The sequence below is a fragment of the Microtus ochrogaster genome, unplaced genomic scaffold (assembly GCF_000317375.1).
Source record: "Microtus ochrogaster isolate Prairie Vole_2 unplaced genomic scaffold, MicOch1.0 UNK3, whole genome shotgun sequence".
NCBI lineage: Eukaryota > Metazoa > Chordata > Mammalia > Rodentia > Cricetidae > Microtus > Microtus ochrogaster.
In genome coordinates this window covers 4,854,113-4,879,511 of record NW_004949101.1, presented here as the reverse complement: position 1 = coordinate 4,879,511, position 25,399 = coordinate 4,854,113, and the positions used below count along the sequence as shown (strand labels likewise).

Genomic DNA, 25,399 nt, shown 5'->3' with positions numbered 1-25,399 from the left:
TACAACAGCCAGCATGGCATGATAATCCTAAGAGGACAAATTTGAGAGGGGGAAATATTTTACTCAATCAGGATGACAGTTCTAAACGCTGTCGTCAGTGTGTGTGTGTGTGTGTGTGTGTGTGTGTGTGTGTGTGTGTGTGTGTGTGTGTGTTTCGCTAAAAATGAACCTAACTCTTCCCGAGAATTTTCCTTCAGGAACTTCCTATGCAATGGAGAGCTAAAGCACCATCTGGTGGTCAACTAAGATAATTGCTAGTCTGTGGCATTCTGGAGATGTTCAGTTAGGGAGGCGCGCTGGTGGGAACACTTGGTGGGTTTTGATTCAAGCTGTCTTGAACAGAAGAGAAAAAAAAAAGACTTGCCACAGTTTAGTGGCACAGGCCTGTTATCCCAGAACATGAGAGACTGAATCAGAAGCATCTTGAGTAGGAAGCCAACTTCCGCTACTTAATGAAATTATGAAATAGAAAATTGATTTTCTGACAGAGATTAAAGAGACCATTAAGCGCTTCTTCATTTGCTTCCTGCCTGTCCATTTCTTCAGTGCATAGACTTTGCTCATGTTTCCTGTTGGTGGTCAAGCACTCTTAGTACGTCACAAATAACTGGTCATAAGTTTGTTTCATTCGGTGCAAACTTGGACACAAAGCCACCAGTCCATCCAGACTCTACTTCTGTAGATGTGGAGCTAAGATGACTAGCAGTTCCGTTTTTCTGCAGTTGACCAGTACTCCCAACACTGTCTGTGCAATAGCTAACACCCACTAACAGTCCCGTGAATATTGTGTGTTGTATGCTAGCTTCCCAAACGCATACGAGTCAGTCTCTGGGTAAATGCAACTTAGATAAAACCTCATGAAGTATGAATTAGAAGGTATTGCTAGGATTGGCTGCTACCATTGAGGACAGATCTTGCTCCCTTATGCCACTCGGGCTCAATCAGTCACTTCTGGAATCAGTCTCAAAGACACATCCAAAATGATGCTTTGACAATTCCCAAGGGATTCCTTCGTCAGGCAAGTTGACACCTAAAGCCATCTGTGTCGCACATGGTCATGTGACTGCTGCTTCTCCCTTGTTGACCACAGTCTCCACAAAAGCACTGTCTGTCTACTTGGTCTTGTATTAGCACTGCAGAATCCAGGTCAGATTCTGGCTCACAGTCTACGTGCAAATCCTATTTTCCGAATATGAGAAAAGAATGAAAAGGAAGTGGAGGGAGGGAGCCAATGAATAAACCCACTAAGATATCAAGGTCACTTCATGAAAGAATGGGTAGGTCAGTAGAACTGAGAGACCGGGGACAGTGGAGTGTCACCCCAGGAGGTGAAAGAGGCCCTCATACCAGATTCATCAACCTTTGCGACTTTGCCTACATCAGATCAGTTCCCAGCAATCAGAAGCCTTCTCCAGACACTCCTAGCTTCTCAAATATACTGTAGGATTTGTCTGGGTACCAGACATCAGTGGGAACTTCCCGGAGTGTAGCAAAGATGCCCGTCTAGTGACCCTTTGCACAGTGCTCTGGGAACCTCCAGGCAGAACAGACTACAAGACCAGATCTGCCAATATCTCCTGCTGTTCAGGTGTTGAAAATACAGTGTGTGACTTTTCCTGGGTTCTCATTTTCAGGGTCTCAAAATATCGGTACTCAGAAAGGCTTTAACAGTCCAAATATCCATAGGTACTTGAATAATGACAACTATAAAACTAATAATAACAACCAACATATTACCTGTCCGGCCCAATGCAAAACTCCTTGCTCTTCAATGCACTCTGCAATTATATCGCATTATTGCATCTCTATATGACACATAAACTCAGTGACCACATCTTATTAAACTGTGAGATTCTTTTGCACTTGGTGGCCCTGCTTAGGAAACTCTCTCTACTGATGAAGCCAAATCGGGATGGAGTTGCAAGCCTGTATGACTGGGAACCAACTCCGTCTTCATTTTTTCCACTCAGGGGCTTGTATGAGCCTCAGAAGTCCTCTTAAAGGACATCTAAAAAACTGGGCACTCTCTAGTTTCGGGCATCTATTTTTAAGAACACAGTTGTTACTACTGTTTCTCCACATAGCCAAGGAAGGAGGGAGGAAGAGTTCCAATCAGGTTAGCTCTAAGAGTAATTGTCAAACATGAAGACTGGTGTCCCAGGCTTGTTGTTATACAGGCAGATATCATGCATACACACAGGTACACTCACGTGCACACACTAAAAGGGGGAGATTGGAAAAAACTGAAATTTAAAATCTATCAGTCATAAATATGTAAATGTACAAAAATAAAAAAAAAAAAAACCTTCCCAGCAACATGACTTGCTGGTTTGTCAGCCTAATGCTGCTGAAAACTCAAGGCCATGTCTAGCCTTTGGGGAGATGCTGCCCCCCTAAAAAGCCTTAAGGTCACCCTGAGCCTGTGTCTTGGTCGCTAATAGTACTGTCATTTGCAGGATTAATACTGCATCTCATTCAATAAATGTGTACCTCAGTCCTCCTGAGGTTAACATAATTAAAAGAAATGCCAGGAGTCTGGCCCCAAGAAAATGAACGAACTCAGCTCTCGGTCTGCGGCCACCCCTGCCTCTCCCAATGCTGAAGCAGTCAAATGAATACATATCAGCGATTGCATATCCGTTCAGCACAGAGAGCTTGCATGACAGGATGAAGAAGGAGGGGCCCTCCAGAACCACAGTCGTAAAGAGAAAGAGGGTCCAAGGTGCCGGGCTGCCATCGGGCAGCTGGTGGGACAGCAAGGGCTACTTTGACCATTGTTAAATTTACCTGTCCTTTCTTCTTTGTGAGGTTGGCTGCTCAAGCCTGGGTCATTAGTACCAGGTAAATCCAAAAGCATATGAGCTTTCTCCTTAAAACAAGAAAATGTTTGTTCCTCTGTTTCTTTGCCACCTACAATGCAGGAATGATTTCACTTGAAATACTTTCTGTTCAGTTTATCCTGTAGTCCGGTGGTCTCCGTGTCAAATTGTTACTGGCTTGCTGATTGAACCCAGGCCTGGGTGTCTAGCACTGAGCGAATCCGAAAGCACATAAGCATTCTCCTTAAAGCAAATTACCAGCATCACCACTGTGCACAGGCTACATTTCATAAGTAAACAGAGTAGACATAGGTCCACAGCGAAACGTATTTTTAAGCTTTCTTACAACTCAACCTCTAAAAAGTTCGGAACAGTTCTTAATCCAAATGAGCTTCGTCCCAACAAAAAGATTCCAATTCATAATTGAACGTTAGTTGTCATAAATGGGTGCCCTGACTTAAGGGTTAAGGCAAAGGCAGAGGGATTAATGACCATCTTTGGCCTTTCCTGCTTATTCTTCTGAATCTGTTGTTTCTGTTGGAGAAGAAAATACCCTAAAGAAAGCAATGACATCAGATGCAGACATTCCTTCTTAAGAACTCATCACTCTTGCCACGCAGTGGTGGTGCACGCCTTTAATCCCAGCACTCAGGAGGCAGAGGCAGGCGGATCTCTGTGAGTTCAAGGCCAGCCTGGTCTACAAAAGCTAGCTAGTTTCAGGACAGGCACCAAAGCTATACAGAGAAACTCTGTCTTGAAAAATGAAAAAAAAAAAAGACAGAGAACAGGAGCCTCGGTGTTGCTCATGTTTTAACAACTCATTCACAAGGTCCCCAGTGAACTACGTTACTCCCTTCCGAGAACAGTGTTCCCACAATGACGTAATTCCGTCAGCTCTCATACTGCTACTGAGTATCCAGGAGCCAGCACAAATCTTTAGGAAGCACACTCAGATCAAAGTGGTTCCCATGGGTAAAGCCAGCTCAGTTTCCCAACACTCTAGGGTGTAGCTGGCATACCCCACATGGCAAAGCCTTGCAGAGAGCAGTTTAGACCAGATTCAGCTGGCTCATCTCACTGGCTGCTGGTGAGTTCACTTAGAAGCAGCCCTAAGGTCAGCCAGGCGGTCTGATGACTGAGTTTGTCCTCTTTGTCCTTTCTCCTTGTGTCCCGTGTGCAGCTCTGATTTGCCCAGTTCAATCCTGAACATCAAGCTCTACTCCCTCCTGGCAAGATGTTACCCAAAAGACATCAAAGAATAACAGATTCACAAAGATACCCCAGTGTATCACGTACCCCATTGCTGACCATTTATACTAACCTGCTCCATCTCTGTCTCCGCCACATTCCTTCCAAGCTGTGATGAGCTGATGGTTCCTCGCCTCTTGTACCACCCCATCCCCTGCTCTCTGCACCCTGGAGCTTCTTGCTAAGTGTCCATCGCTTCTTTCCAGTCACAGCTGCATCTAGAAACCTGGTCCCATCAACAAAGGTCAATTCTGCACCGTAGGAGGCTGGGTTCCCACTTAGAGGCTTAGTAAGGATGCCTTTTCACACCTTGTCCCCCCAGTAAGAATTCAAATAAATTTTGTTTGGAGAATAATTCTTTTCTTCAAATAATTACTCAAGTAAGACATGAATGAAGCACTCAACCTCATAGAAGAGAAAGTGGGAAGTACACTTGAACACATTGGCACAGGAGACCACTTCCTAAATATAACCCCAGTAGCACAGACACTGAAAGAAACAATTAATAAATAGGACCACCTGAAACTGAAAAGCTTCTGTAAAGCAAAGGACATGGTCAACAAGACAAAACAACAGCCTACAGAATGGGAAAAGATCTTCACCAATCCCACATCAGACAGAGGTCTGATTTCCAAAATATACAAGGAACTCAAGAAATTGATCATCAAAAGAACAACTAATCCAATTTAAAAAATGGAGTACAGACCTAAACAGAGAACTCTCAACAGAGGACTCTAAAATGGCTGAAATGCTCAGCATCCTTAGCTATCAGAGAAATGCAAATCAAAACAACTCTGAGATTTCATCTTACATCTGTAAATATGGCCAAGATCAAAAACACTGGTGACAACTTATGCTGGAGAGGTTGTGGGGTAAAGGGAACACTCCTGCATTGTTGGTGGGAATGCAAGCTGATACAACCCTTTTGGATGTCAGTGTGGTGATTTCTCAGAATATTAGGAAACAACCTTCCTCAAGAACCAGCAATACCACTTATGGGTAAATACTCAAAGGATGCTCAATTGTACCACAAAGACATGTGCTCAACTATGTTCATAGCAGCATTGTTTGTCATAGCCAGAACCTGGAAACAACCTAAATGCCCCTCGACCAAAGAATGGATAAGGAAACTGTGGTACATTTACACAATGGAGTACTACACAGCAGAAAAAAATAACGACATTTTGAAATTTGCAGGCAAATGAATGGGTCTAGAAAACATCATATTGAGTGAGGTAACCCACACCCGGAAAGACAATTATCATGTATACTCACTCATAAGTGGCTTTTAGACATAAAGCAAAGAAAACCAGCCTACAAATCACAATCCCACAGAACCTAGACAACAATGAGAACCATAAGAGAGACATACATGGATCTAATCTACATGGGAAGTAGAAAAAGACAAGATCTCCTGAGTAAATTGGAAGCATAGGGACCATGGAGAGAGTTGAAGGGGAGGGGAGAGAAGTAGGGGAACAGAAAAAAAAATGTAGAGCTCAATAAAATCAATATAAAACAGACATGAGTAAGGTCTGGAAAGAAGTGGGTAGGGTGATCTGAGTACCATTTTGACCCTCAGACTCCATGAAGGTCCCCATGGCCTCCCAGGACCCAAACTTTTCTCTACCCCCAAGTCTTCTGAGAGCTGAGGTACCAACGTCTTGTTTCTCTGTTCACCCTGTGCGCAGGTATCCGGATGCTGGACCAGCCTTTTATGACAGACATCATCGAGGCCTCCTCTATCAGTCACATGCCTCAAATGATAGATATCTACAGTGCCAGCTGGGGCCCCACAGACAATGGGAAGACGGTGGATGGACCCCGGGAGCTCACACTCCAGGCCATGGCTGACGGTGTGAACAAGGTAAAGAAATGCCTGTCCCCACAAGGCTCCAGGCCATACATGAGGTAGGACATGGAGGGTAAACTAGTGGTGACAATACAATGTACAAAGTGGCAGGGTGTGATTGAAGTGGGTCTCTAACTCTGCAGGTCCATTTAGATCCTGTGGAAAGTAGGGTTTAGCCATGCAAGAGGTGCATGGGAGGGAATTCCAAGCAATCGTATGTGAGTGAGAAGCAATGACGTCAGAAAAGGTTAGTCAGGAACAAGGCCTGACCTGTGTGATGGGGACAGAGGAGGAAATTTGTACAAGACTCTGAGACTGTCATCCTACTCTGAAAGAGTTTCTGCTGAGCTGACAGGTTGTCTTCATGCAAAGTCACCCATGCATGCCAGAAATGGACCAGCACTGGCCTCTTTGTGACGTGCTCAGTGGAAAGTCAGAAGCAGCCTACAAGCTGCTGGTGAGAGTGTCTCAGCCCACACTCAATGGTGTATCCAGGGGCAGAAGCTTCCAAGAAAAGCCCCAGTGCTTCTATGGTAGGAGGTCTGAGCAATGAATTTTGTGGCCATTGATTCCTGAACTAGCTCAGCAATGGACAGGGCCGAAGAGAAGGCACCAAGTTGGAGCCTCCAATGGGAGGGCAACCGGGAGACACAGCTTCATAGTTAACGAAACAATGCTGCCTCATATTACAGGACAGGGGTCACCTAGACAGGACACAAGTCAGGTTCATGGAGCAAAGCACTCCTGGGCCAAGACCCCATTCCAATCCCTTGTACCTGAGAACCTATCAGCAAGTGATTGCACCCAGCCTGTCCTGTTTTATTGCCTAGAGAACAGTCATATGTGGAATCCTTCAAGGGATTGGAATCATTATGAGATGTAAATTTGGTACAATGTAGTCATGGCACTGGGAAATGCCCACAGTCCCATGCACCGCTGACCCTTTGTCAACTACCCTAAGACTTCATGGCATGAACACAGCCTCTGTAGATATTGTGGGTCCCATGGATCAAGAATTCAGAGAGGGCACATTAGGGGTACCCTGACTCTTCTTTGGATTGCTGGGGCCTGAAATACCACAATATTTGTGATTTGAGCATCGGTTCCCAGACCATCTTCACAAGCTGTTTTTGCATCGCTGAACTTCAAGCACGGCCACTGGCAAGCCTTGGGGAGAAAAGTAGTGAGAAATGCCATGGCTCAGCCAAGCCTGCCTGCTGTGGCCAAGACTTCATTTTCACAAGATTCTCTCAAGGGCAGAGGAGTGCTACTATCAATGACTTGGGACTCCATGTCTCATAGACCCTGAGATACTAAGACCCTAAAATAGCACCTTAAACACCCATGCTAAACAGAAAGGGCATGACAACACCTTACATTCTGGGAGTGACAGTGTCTTATAGATGTCTGGTGACCAAGCTGTATGTCCTGCTTGATCTCTATGCCATGGGAACAGACATCCAGGTAGCTGAGCCAAAGGACATCTTTTGAGGAGGCAGGAGTGACAGGAGCAATGGGGTGATTCAGGCAGGTCCTCACGTAGCTGAGGGAGAGTTAGGCCTCCTGGATCCCAGACAGCTGTGAGATGTACGAAAACCCACACTAGGGCTCTGCCACCCAGATGCTAGGCCACCTCATCCCTGTTTTCTCTGGCTTCAGAACTCCTTCTCTTCAGTCCCTTGGTCTTCCTTGGGACATGTGTTCAGGTAGTGGAAAGACCCCTTCCCATCCTCTCTTGTCACAGCCTGGCAGCCTCTGTTCTCAGGGAAACCTTGGCCCCAGATTAGGAGACACATCCTCCCCAAGCCTATGTTTCAAAATTAATGTGGTTCTGTCTGAAAGACTCAGGACAGTGACATTTCTAACACCTTCTTTTTCTCTTCTTCTTGGGACATCTCACAAGGTGGATATTCGGCCTCCCCCACCCTCTAGTGGAGAAATCTCTCGTGTACTGTTGAATTCTGCCAAAGATCCGAACAGAATTATAAGACCATATGTCACCCTGTAACAGGGTTGAATAGTGTGCCCCATTTGTCCTCTTCAAGTCTTAATTTCAGAAGATAGCCTAATTTGAGATTCAGGTCATTGAAGAAATAATTAGTTAAGATGAAGGCATGTTGAGTGGGTCAGGCCCCTAAGCCAGTATAATAAGGATAAAAATCCTTAGTTATTAATTAAAATGATAGTGTTTGCCCACAGACATGCTCAGAGGGAGAATGTTGCACGAAAATAAAGACAGAGGTCCCAGGATCCATGTGCAAGCCAAGGAATACCAAGATGTCAGGAAATCACCAGAGACTGAGGAGGATGCATGAGATCCTTCTTCCGAGGTCTGGGGGGGAGACAAAATTCAGTCGACACTTCAGTCTCAAACAATGAAATTCCAGGGGATTCCAGAGCAGCTCGGCAATTAATTTCTGCTGTTTAGAACACACGATTTGTAGTACTTTGTTATGGTAGTGCTAGAAAATTCATGCACCCTTCCAATCTTAGAAAGGCCATCAGAAAGGGATTTAGCCAGACTCTGTAACTGTGGAAAGACCTGGTCGCTATTCCAGGTCACCTTGATATCCCCTGGCTCTCTCCTTCATAGGCAGGATGGTCAATCACTGGTCCGATGACAGTATTTTTTTTCTCCTCTTTTGCAAATTCAAAAGACCGTCTTCCTTCATTCTGTACCATAGTTCAAGAACAAGCACTAGAAAAATTCACAGAAAACCACATCCAATCCAAATACAGAGTTGAGGAGACTAGGCCTGAGGGACATGTCTACAAAACACTCCCACATCTACAGTTCAGAGATCGGTGTGGAAGAGGGGCAGGAAAGGTTGTGAGAGCTGGAGGATCAGGGAGTTTGCTGTGAGATTACATCACCTAGTAACATTAGAACCCACACAGTCTCACCAACATGACTGCCTAAACATGAGCTGACCAAGAATGACACCAGTAGAATTGTCAAAGTAGATATGTGACTTCGGGGGGGGGGGGTTAATCTTAATGATAGAAGTGTCCCTGCATAGTCAGTGCCATGATGGAGCTGCTCCTGATGATGTCACACTGAGAGCTTGAAATCAGGGACGGAAACTGACAAATAGAGCTTTGACTTCCTTCCAGAGAATGTGTTGTTCACCAACACCTCATTGGTTTTCTTCTGTCTTAGAAGTTTATACTCCACGCCCATCCTGTAAATAGCAACAGCCTTGTCCTAGTGAGGCTGAAAGTTCCCTTCGGGGGATAGGACTGGAATAAAAGCACCTGAAACCCTGAGTCACGTGTTTCTGCAAAATGACAGGTTTTCCATCCTGTGGCCATGGAGGACAGCTTTGCTAAGTAAGCCATGACCTCACTCTATAAAAGAGTTGTCTCCCTTATATTCAATACAAGTTTTAAGAAACACAAAGTCCTGAAAGTGAACGGCTTTGTGTCTTTAACTAAACATCCTACACTTGGGTGGGGCCTGGTGGGAAACTAGCAAAATGTCCTGTTTCAAGGTTTGTGGCAATCTGCTGTTGAAATTGAGCCAATCCGAATCCTTGTGGAAGACCCTGGCATTAGAACGGCACAAGCCGAAGACCTACCAATGGGACCTGGTTGGAGAAGGTGGTGTCGCTGCTCTGCTTCACATACTCAAGGCTGGGAATCTTGACACATCATCAGCTTGCTTTCTTAACATGTGACTCACCGCATGGTTGAAAAAAAAGCAGACATCCAACCCAGCGCCAGACAGCAAGAACCTAGGGGGTATTTGGCAGGTGTCCATTTATCCAGCAGACATGGTACATTTTGGCACCTGAAGCTGGAAGGATCAGGCAAGTAAGTGACAAGTGCCCTCCTGCCACATTTGCAATGCAGATGCATTTGAAACAAGGCATCCCTGGGTGGCTCCTGTCATTTCATGTGCTTCCGAATGTCACATCTCAGAGCTGGATCGCTCTCTCCGCTCCATCTGTAACCTCCTTGTCTCCACCTGAAAGGCATTTTCAAGTGCAGTGCTTTGCAAAACATGCCAAGGTTGCTAAAAAGCAAGAGAAAAATCTTCATGACTTATCTTCCGACAACAGCATGCAAATATTTTGCCGAGGAAAGCGCACGGTGAGGTGGGAAAGACACGTCCTGTCATCTGGCTTCTCCCCAAGCTGTGGGAACAAGGATTTGTTTCAAGATCACACTTTTTAGACAGTGTGGAGAATTCTGTAAGTGGCAGCATACTATACAGCAGTGAAGGGCTTCTCATCCCTTCAGCTATCTGGTTTACTCTAAAGACAAACCCGCCTGGGAGAGATGGTGTCCGTTCATACACGGAAGTCTGACCCCTACACACAGTGGCAACTCTTACATTTGCCCTTTAATATTAATACCCTACAGATAGGTTTTGCTTGTCCAATATAATAACAATAAAAATGAGGAGGAAAATGAAGAAGTGGGTAAGAGAGCCTTAACAGTGGGCACCCTGTTTGCCATAGATTTTACCATTCCCAAGTGCCTAACCCGCTTCACACATAAACCTCATTTATCCGGATCTTTAGAAATGTCAGTTTGCCTCTTGTAAGTTTTCTCAAAGAACAGGCAAGATGGAAAGAAGGGAACTGACAACCTGTGTCGGTGCTCAAATGTCCTCCAGGCATGCATAGTTCTCTGGGTTTGATCCCCCACAGGGTAGCACCAGGAGTGAGTCTGGCCGTGTGATGAGAACCAGAAGGGACCAGCTCAGGCTGCATGCTCAAGGAAAAGAATAAATCGTTCCCCCTGCCTGTGCCATATGGCAGTCTTGCCTCTTTAACTTGGTAGTATTTATGTTCGGTTTAGAGTTAAGGCATTCTCCACAGTACACCAGGGAATTGACAACAGAGATCCTGAATGATGAGGTAGCCAGTAACTAAGCTCTACCTGTGCTGGTGAGTTTTATGTCACCTTGACATGAGCTTGAGTCTTTAAGGAAGAGAGAACTTCAATCAAGAAAACACGCCCCCTCCCCAGACTGGAAGGAAGGCCTGTGCTGCATCTTCTTAATTAGTGACTGATGGGAGGGCCCAGCCCATTGTAGGTGCTCTACAAAAGCAGCCTGAGCAACTCATGGAGAGCAAGCCAGGAAGCAGCCCTCCTCCACGGCCTCCAGGTCCCTGCTTTGAGCTCCTGCCCTGGCTTCTCCGGAGACTGGACCATAATAAACTGTAAGCTGAACAAACTCTTTTCTCCCCTCATTGCTTTTGTTCATGGTGTTTTATCACAGCAACAGAAACCGAACTGGGACACAGTCTTGTCTTTGAGATCTCCCGAAAACAAACCCTGAGACAGGGCTTGAATTTGAGATCTGAGCTGAGCTTGTGTTCAACTCAAGTTCGAGATTTGAGTTGATGCTGTTTTGGAGGCAAAGGTAGCACCAGGAGTGAGTATGGCTGTGTGATGAGAACCAGAAGGGACCAGCTCAGGCTGTGTGCTCAAGCCAGCTACCCCATGAGCAATGAAAATCGTAGATTACCAGAAATACACGTAGATACAGTAAAACTATACTGGTTGGGTGCAAGGAAGCTAAGACAGAAACCAATGGATGAGATTTACTCCTGGGGGTGACAGCTCTAGTAGTCCAAGTTGGAGGACAGGCACACAGAGAAGCCTTTGGCCTCTTGGGAAACAGCACTAAGACAAAGAGATGCCCACGTTGGCATTTGGAAATTCCCAAGCACAAGAGCTTCTGAAAACCAAAGGATCTGGGATGACACCGTCTGCCATCTGTTACAGTCACAGAAGCAATCTAGTTAGAGACAGACAGAGCAGTGGAGAGCATACATTCACTGCGTGAATGGACAAATATGGCCCCTGTGAGGAGAAGGATGAGGCAACAGACAAGACACCAGAGAACACGGAATCTCATCTTCCCACACCTTCTTTTGCTCTGCCGCTCAGAAGAAGAATTCAGACAGCATGAGAGAACCTTGATGATGACAGAGGACTCATGACGCTCTTCTCCTACATAAAGGGAACAGAGACATCCAGGACAGCCTGGAATATTTGGGCTGGCTCTAATGACTATATTCCAGTCCCTTATTAATCTCTTCAGGACATCTGCTAAAGAGAGCCAAGAAGTTTTGAGTAGTTAAAGACAAGCTGCAGGAATTCTCTGCGGTCCTGATGAGACTGCGGGCTGATAGATTGTCCTTGGGGCAGACGGAGGATGGAAGGACGGAGGGCACGGCACAAGTGTCAGGTTTCTGCACTAGAATGCATGAAGATGATGAGCCTCTTGCAAGAGAGTGACTCAAACACCGCCCAGGATGAGGGAGTAGAGGGCTGACTGAGGAGAAAGTGATTAATCAGGTGTGGGTCAGGCAAAGCCCTGGAGCTGCTTGATGAAATCTAATCAGAGTGTGGGTCAGATACAGCGGCGGCAGTACCAGGGCCTCGGCAGGTGATAGATGCCTCCTGGCCAGGGCGCTCAGGGACACCAGTCCTGATTTAGCCTCTGAAGCCCAAAGGATGCTTGGCCTAAAGCCTGCAACCCAGCCTCTGAAACGGTTCACACACTATTACAATTCTTCCCTTCTTATCAGGGAAAAAAAAGAAGTGGAAGAAAGCAGAGGGTATAGGATCAAGGGGTTCACGGTCATTTTCAGCGACAGAAGGAGTTCAAAGCCTGCCTGGGCCACGTGAACCCCACTCAGGAAGGAGAGGTCTGCCTAGCATGTACAAGACCCTGGTCAATTCCCAGCACCATAGAAACAAAACTAGTTCATATTGGCATTTATTATTTATAGACATTGACACTAGAGTTATCATAAAGAGCATTAATACAGCTATGTGGATGAAGAATCTTCAAAAATGCATTCCTTCTCATCAAAAACTCCTTCTGTTAGTAGCTCCACCTAAGTAAACAGAGATTTTTTTTAAAAAAAGACATAGACAAAATTATGCTCATTTTTAAAATTAGGCATTATTTTAAAACTATAAATAATTCTCCATGTATATCTAAAAAGAAGAGAATAAATTGTGAAATGTCTATTTAATAAGACTAATAAAGCATAATATAAAATAGCCTTAATCACATGAACAAATGTTAATTATATAATAGTAAAAAATGCACTTTTAAGCAGGTCAAATAAAGTGAATCTATTTTATTATCCCAGGTCCATTGCAGAAACTAGACTAATGCTTTGTCTCTCTATATAAAGCTGTCAGGAACCACAGAATCACGCTAGGAATCACTTATTCACAGGTTGTAAAGAATTTCTATTTTCCGCTCCACCGTCTATGCATTTCAATTGTTCTACATTGCATGTAATTTTCACAATAAAAAGCTAAATAATTTTTTAAAGCATGCTAACATCATAAGACGTCAAGGTGAAAACCAGACGTGGTAGGGCACACGTGTGACTCCAGCATTTGAGAGGCTGGGGCAGGAGGGATTCTGTGAGTTCAAGGCTACGCACAAGGTGAGCTACAAAACAAGGCCTTCACTTCCATTCAGTAGCAGCTGCTCTGCAACCCAGCCCCCTCTTACATCCTTATTCATGCATTTGTGAAAGGCAAGCTAGTGACTGGCTGGTCTAAGGAAGCTTTTGAATTGACCATCAGCTGGGGCCATAAATTTGACTGCCTTCTTGACAGGCTACGTCAGATTTGTTGTCCTGTATAACCAAGTTCCAAGACATAGCAGGGATGTAGAAGGTTCCTTAAGTCTTGTGTTCAGAATCTTTTCCTGCTTGATATCTCTCACATTTTGATGGTCAGATCAAGACATGAAGTCAGTCAGGATCCAAATAGGAAAGAGACCCTCCTTCTCTTCTTAGATAAAGCTGCAAAGTCATATTACAAAGGGTATTGATACATGGAATTATGCAAGCAGAGGTCACAGTGACACACCCTTCACACTAAGGTGCTTCCTTATATCAAGGATGCTTCTCTCTTCACTAACTGGCAGCCTGCTCAGGGACTTGCAAGGGAGGGTTATCCAGGTATCACACCCAAATCTGAACCTGAGAATATGTCAACATCAGAAACCATCTGTTTCCTCTTCACCCTGATTTCCAAGAGCAGTTCTTATTTTGATGGAGGCTTTCAGCAGTATAGATTTACCAAGAATCTGAAGACAATTCCCAGTTTGTGGTCAAACAATTATTAGTGAACTTATCGACTCAGTCACGGGCTAATTAGTTCCTGGTCCTGTTAGAAGGAATTCAGAATGCCACTTCTCCTTGTCAAGAGGCACATAGACCTTGGAGGTGATCCTGTCCCTCGTTTTCTAATGATTATCTCCACCTTAAGCCACTGAATCAGAATCACAGACCCCTGGTGGCCACACAGGGGTTTTCTCTGTCTTCCCCCACCCCTTTTCTTTCTTTCTTCTTTCCTCCCTCTCCCTCCCCCTTTCCTCCTCTCTTCCACCCCTCCCTTTAGAGCCGTGGTTCTCAACCTTCCTAATGCTGCAACCCTTTAATACAGTTCCTCCTGTTGTGGTGACCTTAACCATAAAATTATTTTCATTGGTACGTCATAGCTGTAATTTTGCTACTGTTATGAATTGCAATGTAAATATCTGATATGCAGAATATCTGATATGTGACACCCCTCCCATGAGGTCAAGACCCACAGGTTGAGAACCACTGCTTCAGAGGGTTTCCCAGCCACTCTGAACCAAGTTGTGGAGAAAGAGGAACTTGCACACCTGCCCGTCACTTCCCACACTGCATGGCTACCCTCCTCTCCACTCCCCACCCAGTTCCACTGCCTCCACAACAACAGAGGAGAAAGCAACCAACAAATGCCTAATCCTGGTTAAGGCAGACAGGAAGGAGACTACTCATAGAGGCAAGGAAAGATAAATAAAATAAAATAAAATAAAATAAAATAAAATAAAATAAAATAAAATAAAATAAAATAAAATAAAATATTAAGGGCAGAGACTGGACAGGAGCAATACTGACTTGAGTCACTAATAACCAGTTTATCTTCTGTAACTGATGATGGCCAAGTGGGATAACTACCGTGCTACCCTCTGGAGCTCAGATTTCATTGGCTATTGTGTTACTTCCTTACATTAGGCTTTATTCCTAGAGTTGGTCCCTTGCCCAGGTCAAATGGCATGTATCATTTCCTATAGGATTCTCTTATTAGCCAACTGGATTTTTTAAAGCTATATACACATATGTAAGATTTTATATCATACTGGTTAAACATATACTTCGTTTTTATATCTACATATACAACTTATGTAGTTTAATATAAACATAGACATGTACACTTAAATTTCTCTGAACTCTTGCATATAAGAATAAGATCACAATGATTGCCCCTGGAGGATTTTAACTTTTCTTTTCTATATACTTTGATATTTTTTATAATGAGCATGTACTACCTTTGAGGCATTTTGAAAATCAGTTCACTGGCATATTTTAAGGCTTTTTAAAAATACGTTTATGGGTAAATTTTTAAAGCAATGCCTCTAACCTTTGTTAACCTGTTAGTCTCAGCTAAAATTACAAATTCTTGTGAGCTTATATTTATCATTCTTAGGGCGGAGATCATTTCTACTATTTCCCACCTGATGAGAGTTTCTAGCCCAGATAAAATGAAGCTTCGGTATTTTATTGCACACCAGCATTGGCTTAAATCCTGACCCTCCCTAGACCAGGATCTTACCAGGAAAGGAAACCCTCCCCTAACCCCTAGCCCCAGGCCAGGACCCTGCTGCTCCCGTTTGCTCAATGTTGGGACTTGGTGCCACATCTTCCTTGCTCTACCAGGGCCGTGGGGGAAAAGGCAGCATCTACGTGTGGGCTTCCGGTGATGGCGGCAGCTATGACGACTGCAATTGCGATGGTTATGCATCAAGCATGTGGACGATCTCTATCAACTCAGCCATCAACGACGGCAGGACCGCCTTGTACGACGAGAGCTGTTCTTCAACCTTGGCATCCACCTTCAGCAATGGGAGGAAGAGGAATCCTGAGGCTGGCGTGGTACGTGCAAACTACTTCCGGTCTGGTTCGTTAGCGCCAGGGGCTCCTCTGTGACAGACTGATCTCTCAACCGCACTCCCTTCTCTTTATAAGTTAGCACAGCTTCTAAGGAGAACATCCAATTTCTCCATGTCTAGTTGAGCTTAACCAAGATGGAGACCGACCCTCTGCAGGTGGGAAATAAGATCCTGCAGCGAACCTTTTCCAGTTCATTTTCTGTAGACTTCCTGGTGTGGCATCTTGCTTTGGCATGCAAGTAATGACGAGCTCTGGTTTACCAATAGGTTTCCCGGCATGTCACTTACAAGGAGAGGAATAACTGTGAGAACTGAGACATCACATCAAGCCACAAGCACTAAGAAAGCACCCCTGCATTATAGCAGCTAGAAACACCACCAGGCTAGGGATGAGGCTGCAAGGGGTAGAATTCTTGCCTTAGCATATACTCGACGCTGGGTTGGATCACCAATACAGCAAAATAATAATAATAATAATAATAATAATAATAATAATAATAATAATAATAATAATAATAATGTCCATGGGTGGACTTCTGTGGCTCCTTAGCCCTCCTAAAGGTGAGTCCAGCTGTGTATTTACTCAGGGAAAAAAGTCTGATTCCCTCATATTATAAAATGGATTCTCTGTCTCTCTCTTTCCTGAGGAAATCCTCTTCCTTCCTAGGCAACCAGGTATCACAGTGAACTTTTCTTCCCTGGCAGAGCACAGTAGCCCTTTCAGGGCTTCTGCCTTTCTGGTTACTATGCTCACATTTCAGTGTTTCTTTAGTCCTTCAAGCCAGACATATGACTTAAAGCCATGGATAAGCTACATCCTAAGTTTTAGGCCATACAGTCAGTCTTACAAATGAGCAAAGAGAGAAAGAACTTTTGGCTACAAGAGATGCTGCCCTTAACAACTACCCATCATCCCTCTGCGGCCCCTCCTGGGTGGGTTTTTGAGGTTAGAGAAGACATGCCAACTCCTAAGCAGAATGGGACTTCAGCCCCTATGATCCATACAGAGCCTAGCAGAAAGGAACAATGGAGGGCAACTTCGATCCTGTTCTGTTTGTGGTACCTTGTTCCACCCTCTGGGAGCCCAGTCCCTATCCAGAGGCCCCAAGTGATGGGATTTTTGTCGTCAGCCCTCATCTATGACACTCTCTGTACTTGGCTTGGGAAGGGCCCTTCTTTTGAATATTGTAATTTTCCCAATAGACCACCTTTAAACCTCCCTAAAATAATAAGCTCTCCTGAGAACCCTGTATAGGGAGAAGAATTTCTGTGTTTTATGCATGATCTCAATGAAAACCCAGTTCTCACAGATATGAAAATGAAAGTGTTCTCATTGAAAAGTCCTTTAACACTCTATTAACCCCTAACACTTTATTTAGGGGATACATGGTATCCCCTAACTGAAGCTGAGGAGGAAACCAGCACACGCCAGGGTTTCTTGGCATGTCTCAGAATACCTTCGTAAGTTTTAGGTAGAAAGGAATGTTTGTTTTGGATGACCTGCCCTTTCCAGGTAGAATAACTTGCCCTGTCTCCGGAAACTTAGTCTTCCCACTTTGGGAATCCTACCTTCTCCTTCCGGAAGAGAAATGAAATGCTGATGCAGGTCATGATATCTTAGGATGAACTCATGATGATGAGTCCAAAAGCCAAGCTCAGTGCAACTCAACCCACCACAGACCATTGACTCTTCAGAACGGCTTAAAATCAATACTACCGTGATCCTCAGCGTCTAGGGCTCAAACAGTGTGGCTTGTTCATTCATTACTCAACATCCTCTTTTCCAGGCCACCACAGACTTGTATGGCAACTGTACTCTGAGACATTCTGGGACATCTGCAGCCGCTCCTGAGGCGGCTGGCGTGTTCGCCCTGGCGCTGGAGGCTAAGTATGTTCCTGTTGAGGGCCATGAGAGTTTCAGGAGGTGACAGGTAGTGTCACCTATCAGATGTCAGCCTACCTGAGGATTAGTACTCTGGTGGAGGCTAATCCTGTCCAAACAGGTCCGCAGGACCATCAACTCTGGAAACTGTTGCCTGCTTTTGCTAAAGAAAGCTTAGTGTCTCCCAATACCTGCATTGTAGTGTGTAATCTCATGTGATGTGTATATGTAATCTCATGATTGCACCTCAATCATGGGGCCTAATCTGCCTTTACTCACTCGGCTGCAAGCCCAAATAAGTGTCTCTCTTCAGCCTTTCAACCTCTATGGACAAGCCTTAACTCTGTTCCTTGGGATTTGGGTGAGCAAAATGCCACTTGCCTGGGCCCTACACACACAAACTGGGTAGTCTCAGTAAGCTGGAGTGAGGAGGGATGAGCCTACTGGAATCCTAAGGAAATGCACAGTTCTGCACTGAGCAATCACCATTCTTTGAGCACGCATGCTTACTGCATGAACTTCCCAAGAACCCCCACCCAGAGCTGCTATTTATTTCTCATTGGCCAGCCCTAGTCACAAGACCATCCCATGCTTCAAAGGAGGCTGATAAATGTGCTGTCACTGAGCATGTAGCCATTCTGAATAAAACCGAGGTCTATGTTTTCCTTTTATTTTTTTTAATTTTGAGGTTAGAATATAATTATACTACCTCTCCCCTTCCTTTTCCTCCCTCCAAACCTTCTCATACACCCCTCTCCTCCAAATACATGACCTCTTTTTTCATTATCGTTGCATGCATATGTACATATGTATTCCTAAATATAAATTATTGCTTTTCTGTCAAAAATCAGATTTCCATAGGTGTGTCAATTAATATCTGGGTTTTCGATTCAGTTCCATTGGTCCTCCTGTCTGTTTTTATGCCAATACCAGGCTGTTTTCAGAACTGTAGCTCTGTAGTAGAGTTTGAAATCAGGGGTTGTGATGCCTCCAGAAGTTCCTTTATAGCACAGGATTGTTTTGGCTATCCTGGATTGAGTACTGTTCTTTTGAGGTCTGTGAGGAATTTTTGCTAGGATTTTGCTGGGCATTGCATTGAATCTGTACATTGCTTTAGGTAAGATTGCCATTTTTACTATGTTAATTCTACCTACCCAAGGGCATGGGAGATCTTTCCATTTTCTGGTGTCTTCTTCAATTTCTTTCTTCAAAGATTTAAAGTTCTTGTCATACAGGTCTTCCACTTGTTTGGTTAGAGTTGCGCCAAGATATTTTATGCTATTTGTAGCTGTTGTGAAGGGTGATGTTTCTCTGATTTCTTTCTGAGTCCATTTATCATCTGTGTAGAGGGCTACTGAGTTTCTGAGTTAATCTCATATCCTGCTCCCTTCTCACGCTGATCTTTGCTCTGTACTCTGTCACAGCCTGGATCTGACCTGGAGAGACATGCAGCATCTGACTGTGCTCACCTCCAAGCGGAACCAGCTCCACGATGAAGTCCATCAATGGCGACGGAATGGGGTTGGCCTGGAATTTAATCACCTCTTTGGCTACGGTGTCCTTGATGCAGGTGCCATGGTGAAAATGGCTAAAGACTGGAAAACTGTCCCTGAGAGATTCCACTGTGTGGGAGGCTCTGTCCAGAACCCTGAGTAAGTAGGGGCCGTACTTCTTCTGCCACATGTGGAAGATGTCCCTGTTGCTGATAACCCCAGGTTTCCTCTCCGTGACAGGAACCATGCTGGGCTTCATTTGAGACAACCAGTTTCTGGGAAAAGCTGTGGAGGTGCACAACTCCAGAAGACAGTTGTACAACTCAGAACCTATGCTGTAACTATTCCCATAGTTTATAGCATTATTTTTCGGTACACTGGTTAATCAGCCAATATAGCAACCATGCAGATCAGTAATAAAACATGACTAATGTCCCAGAGGCACCCTGCAAATCTCTTCCATCATCATCTCCCCAAGAGCATTCACTAAGTCACTAGTCTTGTTTGTTTGTTTGTTTGTCTTTGTTTTTGCTTTTCAAGACAGGATTCCAAAGTTACAGACCAGGCTGGCCTCTAACTCACAGAGATCTGCCTGTCTCTGTCTCCCAAGTGCTGCGATTAAAGGTGTGCACCACCACCACTAGGCCAAGCAATCACTATTCTAACTCCATCGTTTGATTTGCCTATTCTATATTTAATATAAATGGAACCTACATTATGTTCTCTTTCACATACATATATGTGTGTGTATACATATATTCTTATGTGGAAATTTTCATTTGTGAATTTGACCACATTCAATGTATGTAGTTTATCTTGGCTGTTGAAGAGTGATGCATTGTGGTACTAACATTATTGTTAACTCTTATCTGTGGGACAAGGGAAAGGTTCGATTTTATTCTGCATGAGATGGGCTGTGATTTAGAGGGGTTTGAGTGAAGCCACTGATTGGGTCAAGTATAGCTACCCTCCATCCATTTCCCTCAGTAAAGAGACCTCTTTGTTTAATTTCTTTCTAGCCTTATTGGTCCATCTGTAAGATGATGCAAATAACTTCTGCATTGCATATAGATCATGAAAATCACAGGAGGTAAATATTTGTTTGCAAAAGCAGAATTAAAATAAGATATCACAGTGTAGTTTAGGCTGACTTAAGCTCACAATTCTCCTGCCTCAGCCTCCAGAGTGCTGGGATTGCAGACGTGTCCACCAGTATTATTTGAGTTTTGGTGGCTACAGCCACTGCTCTTATCTTCTCGCCGTGACTTCCTTCTGCCAGTTCCTGAACTTAGCTAGAATCAGACAGCACGGGTGCTCCCGTTTCTGGTTTAATTTGCTCAACATTAAATTGTGAGCTGCAGCTACAGTGTTGCATGTAGTAATCTCTCTTTCATGCTCACGGCCGAGTTTTGTGTTGTGAGAATTCTCCTCTGTGAAGTATGCCATTTAAAGGTGGTAAAAAATCTACCTCCCTGTCCCTTTCAGGCACCTCCTACTTCTGCCTTTTCTGATGATCATCTGAGCTCAATGAGACTTGATTACACCAAGAGGTGTCCTCTCTTCTGTTTCCCTTTCTTCTTGTCTGCTCTGTAAGCTGTGGTAGTCAGTTACCCAGACCTGAATTCAAGTCTGAGCTTTACCAGTTTAGACCTCCCCTCTAAGTTTTTGGCCTTCCTCACACCCCTATTTTGCCAGTTTCCAGTCTTTGTGATCTGACCCCGCTGGTAGTATGAAATCTGCAAACCCCATCTCAATATAATGGTTTTGAACTCATTGGAGAAAATACAAAGCATTACAAAGAAAGTTAATTGTATTGAAAACACAACAGTGTTTTTAAAAGTCAATTTGTGATAAAGCAGTGCCTGTTCTTTCCTGGAAACAAATTGAACAAGAAGTTCTAATGTGCATCTAATTTACTATATGTGTCTAATGTACACAATAAATTCGGAGCAATGATTGGGGAAATGCCACTGCAAAGCCAGGCTCGGTTCCACACACCTGTGATCTTTGTACTGGAGCAACTGAGGCCGGTGAAATACAACGCCTAGGTTACATACCAAGACCCCATCTTGTTTCTTGGTTAAAGGTTACCACAAGACATGTGCAATATGGGACATGAACAGGCTCTCACAACGGGGTATGAGAAAGTTCTGTTTCAGCCCACATGCATGAGCAAAGCAGAAGCAACGTCTCCCTTATGCGTTAGTGAAAGCTAAGATGCAGGCTTTTTTCCCTTGTGTGAATGAACATGCTTCTTGGGTTCCTTGGGCTCCAGAAGGGCATCTTCTTTTGTACTTTACCAGCACAATGGCGCTGGTGCCTCTTCCCTTACCAGGCTTCTGGGAGGTGTTAGTGACACAGGGTAGAAAGCTGGCACGCGGTGGGCACCTAATCAGTGCAGCTTTGTCTCGCCTTTTCATGCGTGATTTCAAGCAGGCCTAGTTCACACTTTAGGAAAAGTGGGATAATAATCTCTTAAGACTCAGGAAGAAATAACTGCCTGGTTCTTGTGCGGATTCCAATTTGTACTTTATGTCTAAAGCATCCTCTGGTGGGAAGGTTCGGATGTCCCTCCTCCAGTGAACTAGCCTATTCTCATGGGGGACAATCCACCTGTGAGCAGGCATCCTCTCCTAGGTGAGCATCCTTCCACTGATGAGAATTCTCCCTAAATGAGCATTCCCTCCTGTGTAAGCATTCTCCCTAGTTGAACAGTCATCAGTGAGCATCCCCCATGGACGAACATCTTCCCTAATTGAGCATTCTCCCTGGATAAGCATCCTCCATAATTGAACATCCTTCCATGGATGAGCATCCTCCCATAGACGAACATCTTCCCATGGGTAAGCGTCCTCCCTGGATGAGCATCCTCCATAATTGAACATATTTCCATGGATGAGCATCCTCCCATAGACGAACATCCACCCATGGATAAGCATCCTCCCTGTTTACTCACTGGGTCCAAGAATGTGGCATAAAACACCTCCTTGCAGAACCCCTACACTTTCCCCATAAACCACTCCATTATCTCATAAAGCATCACCTCAGTCCATGCTGAATAGGGAAGCAAAGATTCAGACCAGGACCTATGACCATCTAAAAGCACAAGCTCCAAGGAATTTTATGGATACCTGCATCAGGTAAATGCATTAAAGACAGCAAAGGCACCAAAATACACTGGTGTTTAAGGAAAGAAAGGTCGGCACTTCTCTCTGGGATTGATTTGACCAGAAGCGAGCCCAAGTTTGAATTTTCCACTTCTCTCCCTGTGTCTTTCATCTGTCTGCCATTATAGTTCCTGGCCTGTCTGTGCTTGTGTCTGTGTCCTGTGTCTGTGACTGTTACTATTGCTGTGTGTGTACCTATGCCTGCCTGATGTCTAAGTATCCCTAGCAAAAGACTTTGGTCTGTATCCATTAGTCAGCATCATATGAGGAAGGGATGAGGGACACTTTATAGAAATCTCCAACAGTTTTGCAGGGAATTAAGTCATTTGCATCAGCTGACCCTGAAGCATTTAATACTGCAAGCATGCCTCTATCAATATCTGCATGCTGCTTCCAACAATTTATTGCAGGTATTTGTTATATAATGTTGCTTTTGACCTGTTTGCTGTTTTCAACAAATGATTATCATAACACGCATGCATTGCCCTCTGGGCCCGAGGCATGGATAATTTAAGATTAAAGCTATCAGTTAGCTTAAGTGGTAAAAGCAGATTACATGGGAAATCCAAGGCAAGTGAGATTGGTTGTGCACTGTTAAACAAACAGGCTGAGCACACGGCAGAAGATCAGGCTAAATCTTAAGTGGCCTCAAGTTATTTATTCATAACTTGGCTGTAAGATCCAGTAAAAACAAATTCTAGTCTCTTAGGAAATAGGAGGTAAAAATGAGTACTCCAGAGAGTTCCTGGAAGCTTTTCCATGTAGCTTTTATATATAGCCAGTATGAGCCTGGGAGATGTGTTCTATCACTGTTATCTTTTACAGATGAGGAGGCTGAGATACAGAAGGCATGAGAAATATGTTCAAGGTCAAGAGAGACCAAACCAGAACTAAAGGAAAAGACAAGGCCCAGGCTCTTTCCACTATGACTCTGACCTTAGTTCACTGATCAGATGACCTCCTGTGCTCTTGGGCCCTGTATCAGGCCCTGTGGCAGTCCTGCTGTGAGCTCAGTGGGTCTTCATGGATCAGGAGATGAAGTTGGAGAAGGTTGAGGGCATGCTGATGGTCTCCTAGCTACTGAGTGGCCAAGATTATATTTGAGAGGAAGCCATACAGGCCCTTATGTGTCTCCATGAGTCTGCATTGAAGGAGGTGATGCCTGGAGGATTTTTCAGTAAGTCTCCTGGAGACTTTGAACCACTCCTACCTATGAAGTGGTTCCTCCCTGCCCCCCCCCCAACAAAAAAACAAGCATAATTGTTATTATTGAGACTTTGTCTCTGTGGCTCTTTGGAAGTCACTGAACAGAGAGCACTGGGACACATGTCTGCCTGGGGCACTGAGGGCTCCACCCTACTCAACATGACTACTGTAACTGAAGTCAGTTATAGAAGCCTTGAACACTGGGTCTCTGGGTGGCATTTGAAAGAATTTTTGGAGAAATGTGGAGGCTTTACGGGTGGTGGGATTTACACCTACACCATCCAAAATAATAGTGGACAGCTGTTGAGTACCAGCGGGTAAAAGCACAACTGAGTAGCTCCCGTTCCCATTCCATCTGATTCCAGGTAGTTTTGCAGAGGTGGCCACCAATAGCTAGTAACTATTGTCAGGACTAAGGCTCATCTGCAGCTCCTCCTTGGCAGGAGAGGTGCTGAACAGGGCAAACAGAACAGGAAATGGCAGTTTAGTGACGTTAGGAGCATGCCTGGCCAGCCCACATTACCGTCTTGGACTCACGCTCCTGTTGCTGGAAAGCCACTACCGATTCCTCACACACAGACAGCATAGCATCCTGGTTTCAGAGAACTCAAAGGCCAGACAGGAGGGCTGAGTGGGCAGCATAGGGCTGACCATTCCACTCAGCAGAGAAGACCCTGCTGACCTGGAATCACACTTCTAAGAAGCTTTGATAGAGGGATGAACAGCCTCCACAACCGCCACTTCCCACGATACTCGGGCTGCACAAAAACAGCTCGTACCGCTAAGAGTGGTGATTGTCAGGTATCTGGGTTTCCTCGGCGGTTATCTTCCCAGAGAAGGAGGCAATTTGAAAAGCAATTTTCTAAAGAACTTTATCAAGAGACTCAGTGAAGGGTGCTCAACGAGGATCAAAGGGAAAAGAAAGCCGGCTGTGACCAGCTGTGCCAGCCATGTGCAAAGAACAAAATGAACTCCACTGCCCCATCACCCCCCCGGGCGGAGGGGGACGCTGAGTTCAGGACACTCACACCCCACCCTCGGTGCATTCCAAGGGCACCGTTGCTGCAGCTCCTCTAACTGAGTTTGTGGTCCAACTGGATTCCAGGCAAATTTGGGAAAACGTGTTAAAACCTGATATGAATGCCGGAAGAGGCGTGGAGGAGAGGGAGAAAGGATGTGCTTTGCCCTGTAAAAGCTGCTGAGCTCTGCACAGCACTTCCGACCCCCAGTGTCTTCCTGTGGGGGTCACTGGGCAGCAGACCAGAGGGTCTGTGCAGGAACGGGTATCCCACTGGGGAGTGCTCACAAATGCAACACTGTGGGCATTTTATGCCCTTTGAACGGAGTGTGTGTTGTCTACGATTAACGAAAGAATCACAATTACTCAGTTGAGGATCCATGGCACAGGCATTCTATGGGGCCCACTAAGCAATGCTGCTTCTAGGCAGGAATTGACTGATTGCTCGCTTAAAGCAATGTACGTAACAAGATAAAGAGACGAGCCCACCCACACACCCCCAGGGTTTTCTTTAAAGGATTGAGCACCAGGCTTTTGTGCACCTCCTTCTGTAAGGTCAGCTGTTCTGAAGTGTCCTGGAGCGTGTCTGCACTGAAGGCGGTCCAGAACACAGCCTAAGAATGGGCGCTGGAGGACGATTCACAAGATCTGCTCCACAGCCACCTGCCCTTTTAACTTCTTCTAAGCTAACTCTTCCTAAGCACAGGTCTCTTTTTTTTTTTTTTCATTTAAAATTAACTCTTT

The 25,399-nt window shown here is 44.8% G+C and overlaps 1 protein-coding gene across 1 annotated transcript in view; it reads left to right on the top strand.

The window, feature by feature from the left end:
- The window catches only part of Pcsk2 (proprotein convertase subtilisin/kexin type 2), a 243,206-nt gene that overhangs the window by 216,086 nt on the left and 1,721 nt on the right, over positions 1–25,399 (top strand). The window contains exons 8-11 of the mRNA XM_005365519.2: positions 5,759–5,934; positions 15,657–15,872; positions 17,677–17,777; positions 19,196–19,423. Of these exons, the coding sequence (XP_005365576.1) occupies positions 5,759–5,934; positions 15,657–15,872; positions 17,677–17,777; positions 19,196–19,423 (721 nt within the window). The remainder of the gene's footprint in view (positions 1–5,758; positions 5,935–15,656; positions 15,873–17,676; positions 17,778–19,195; positions 19,424–25,399) is intronic.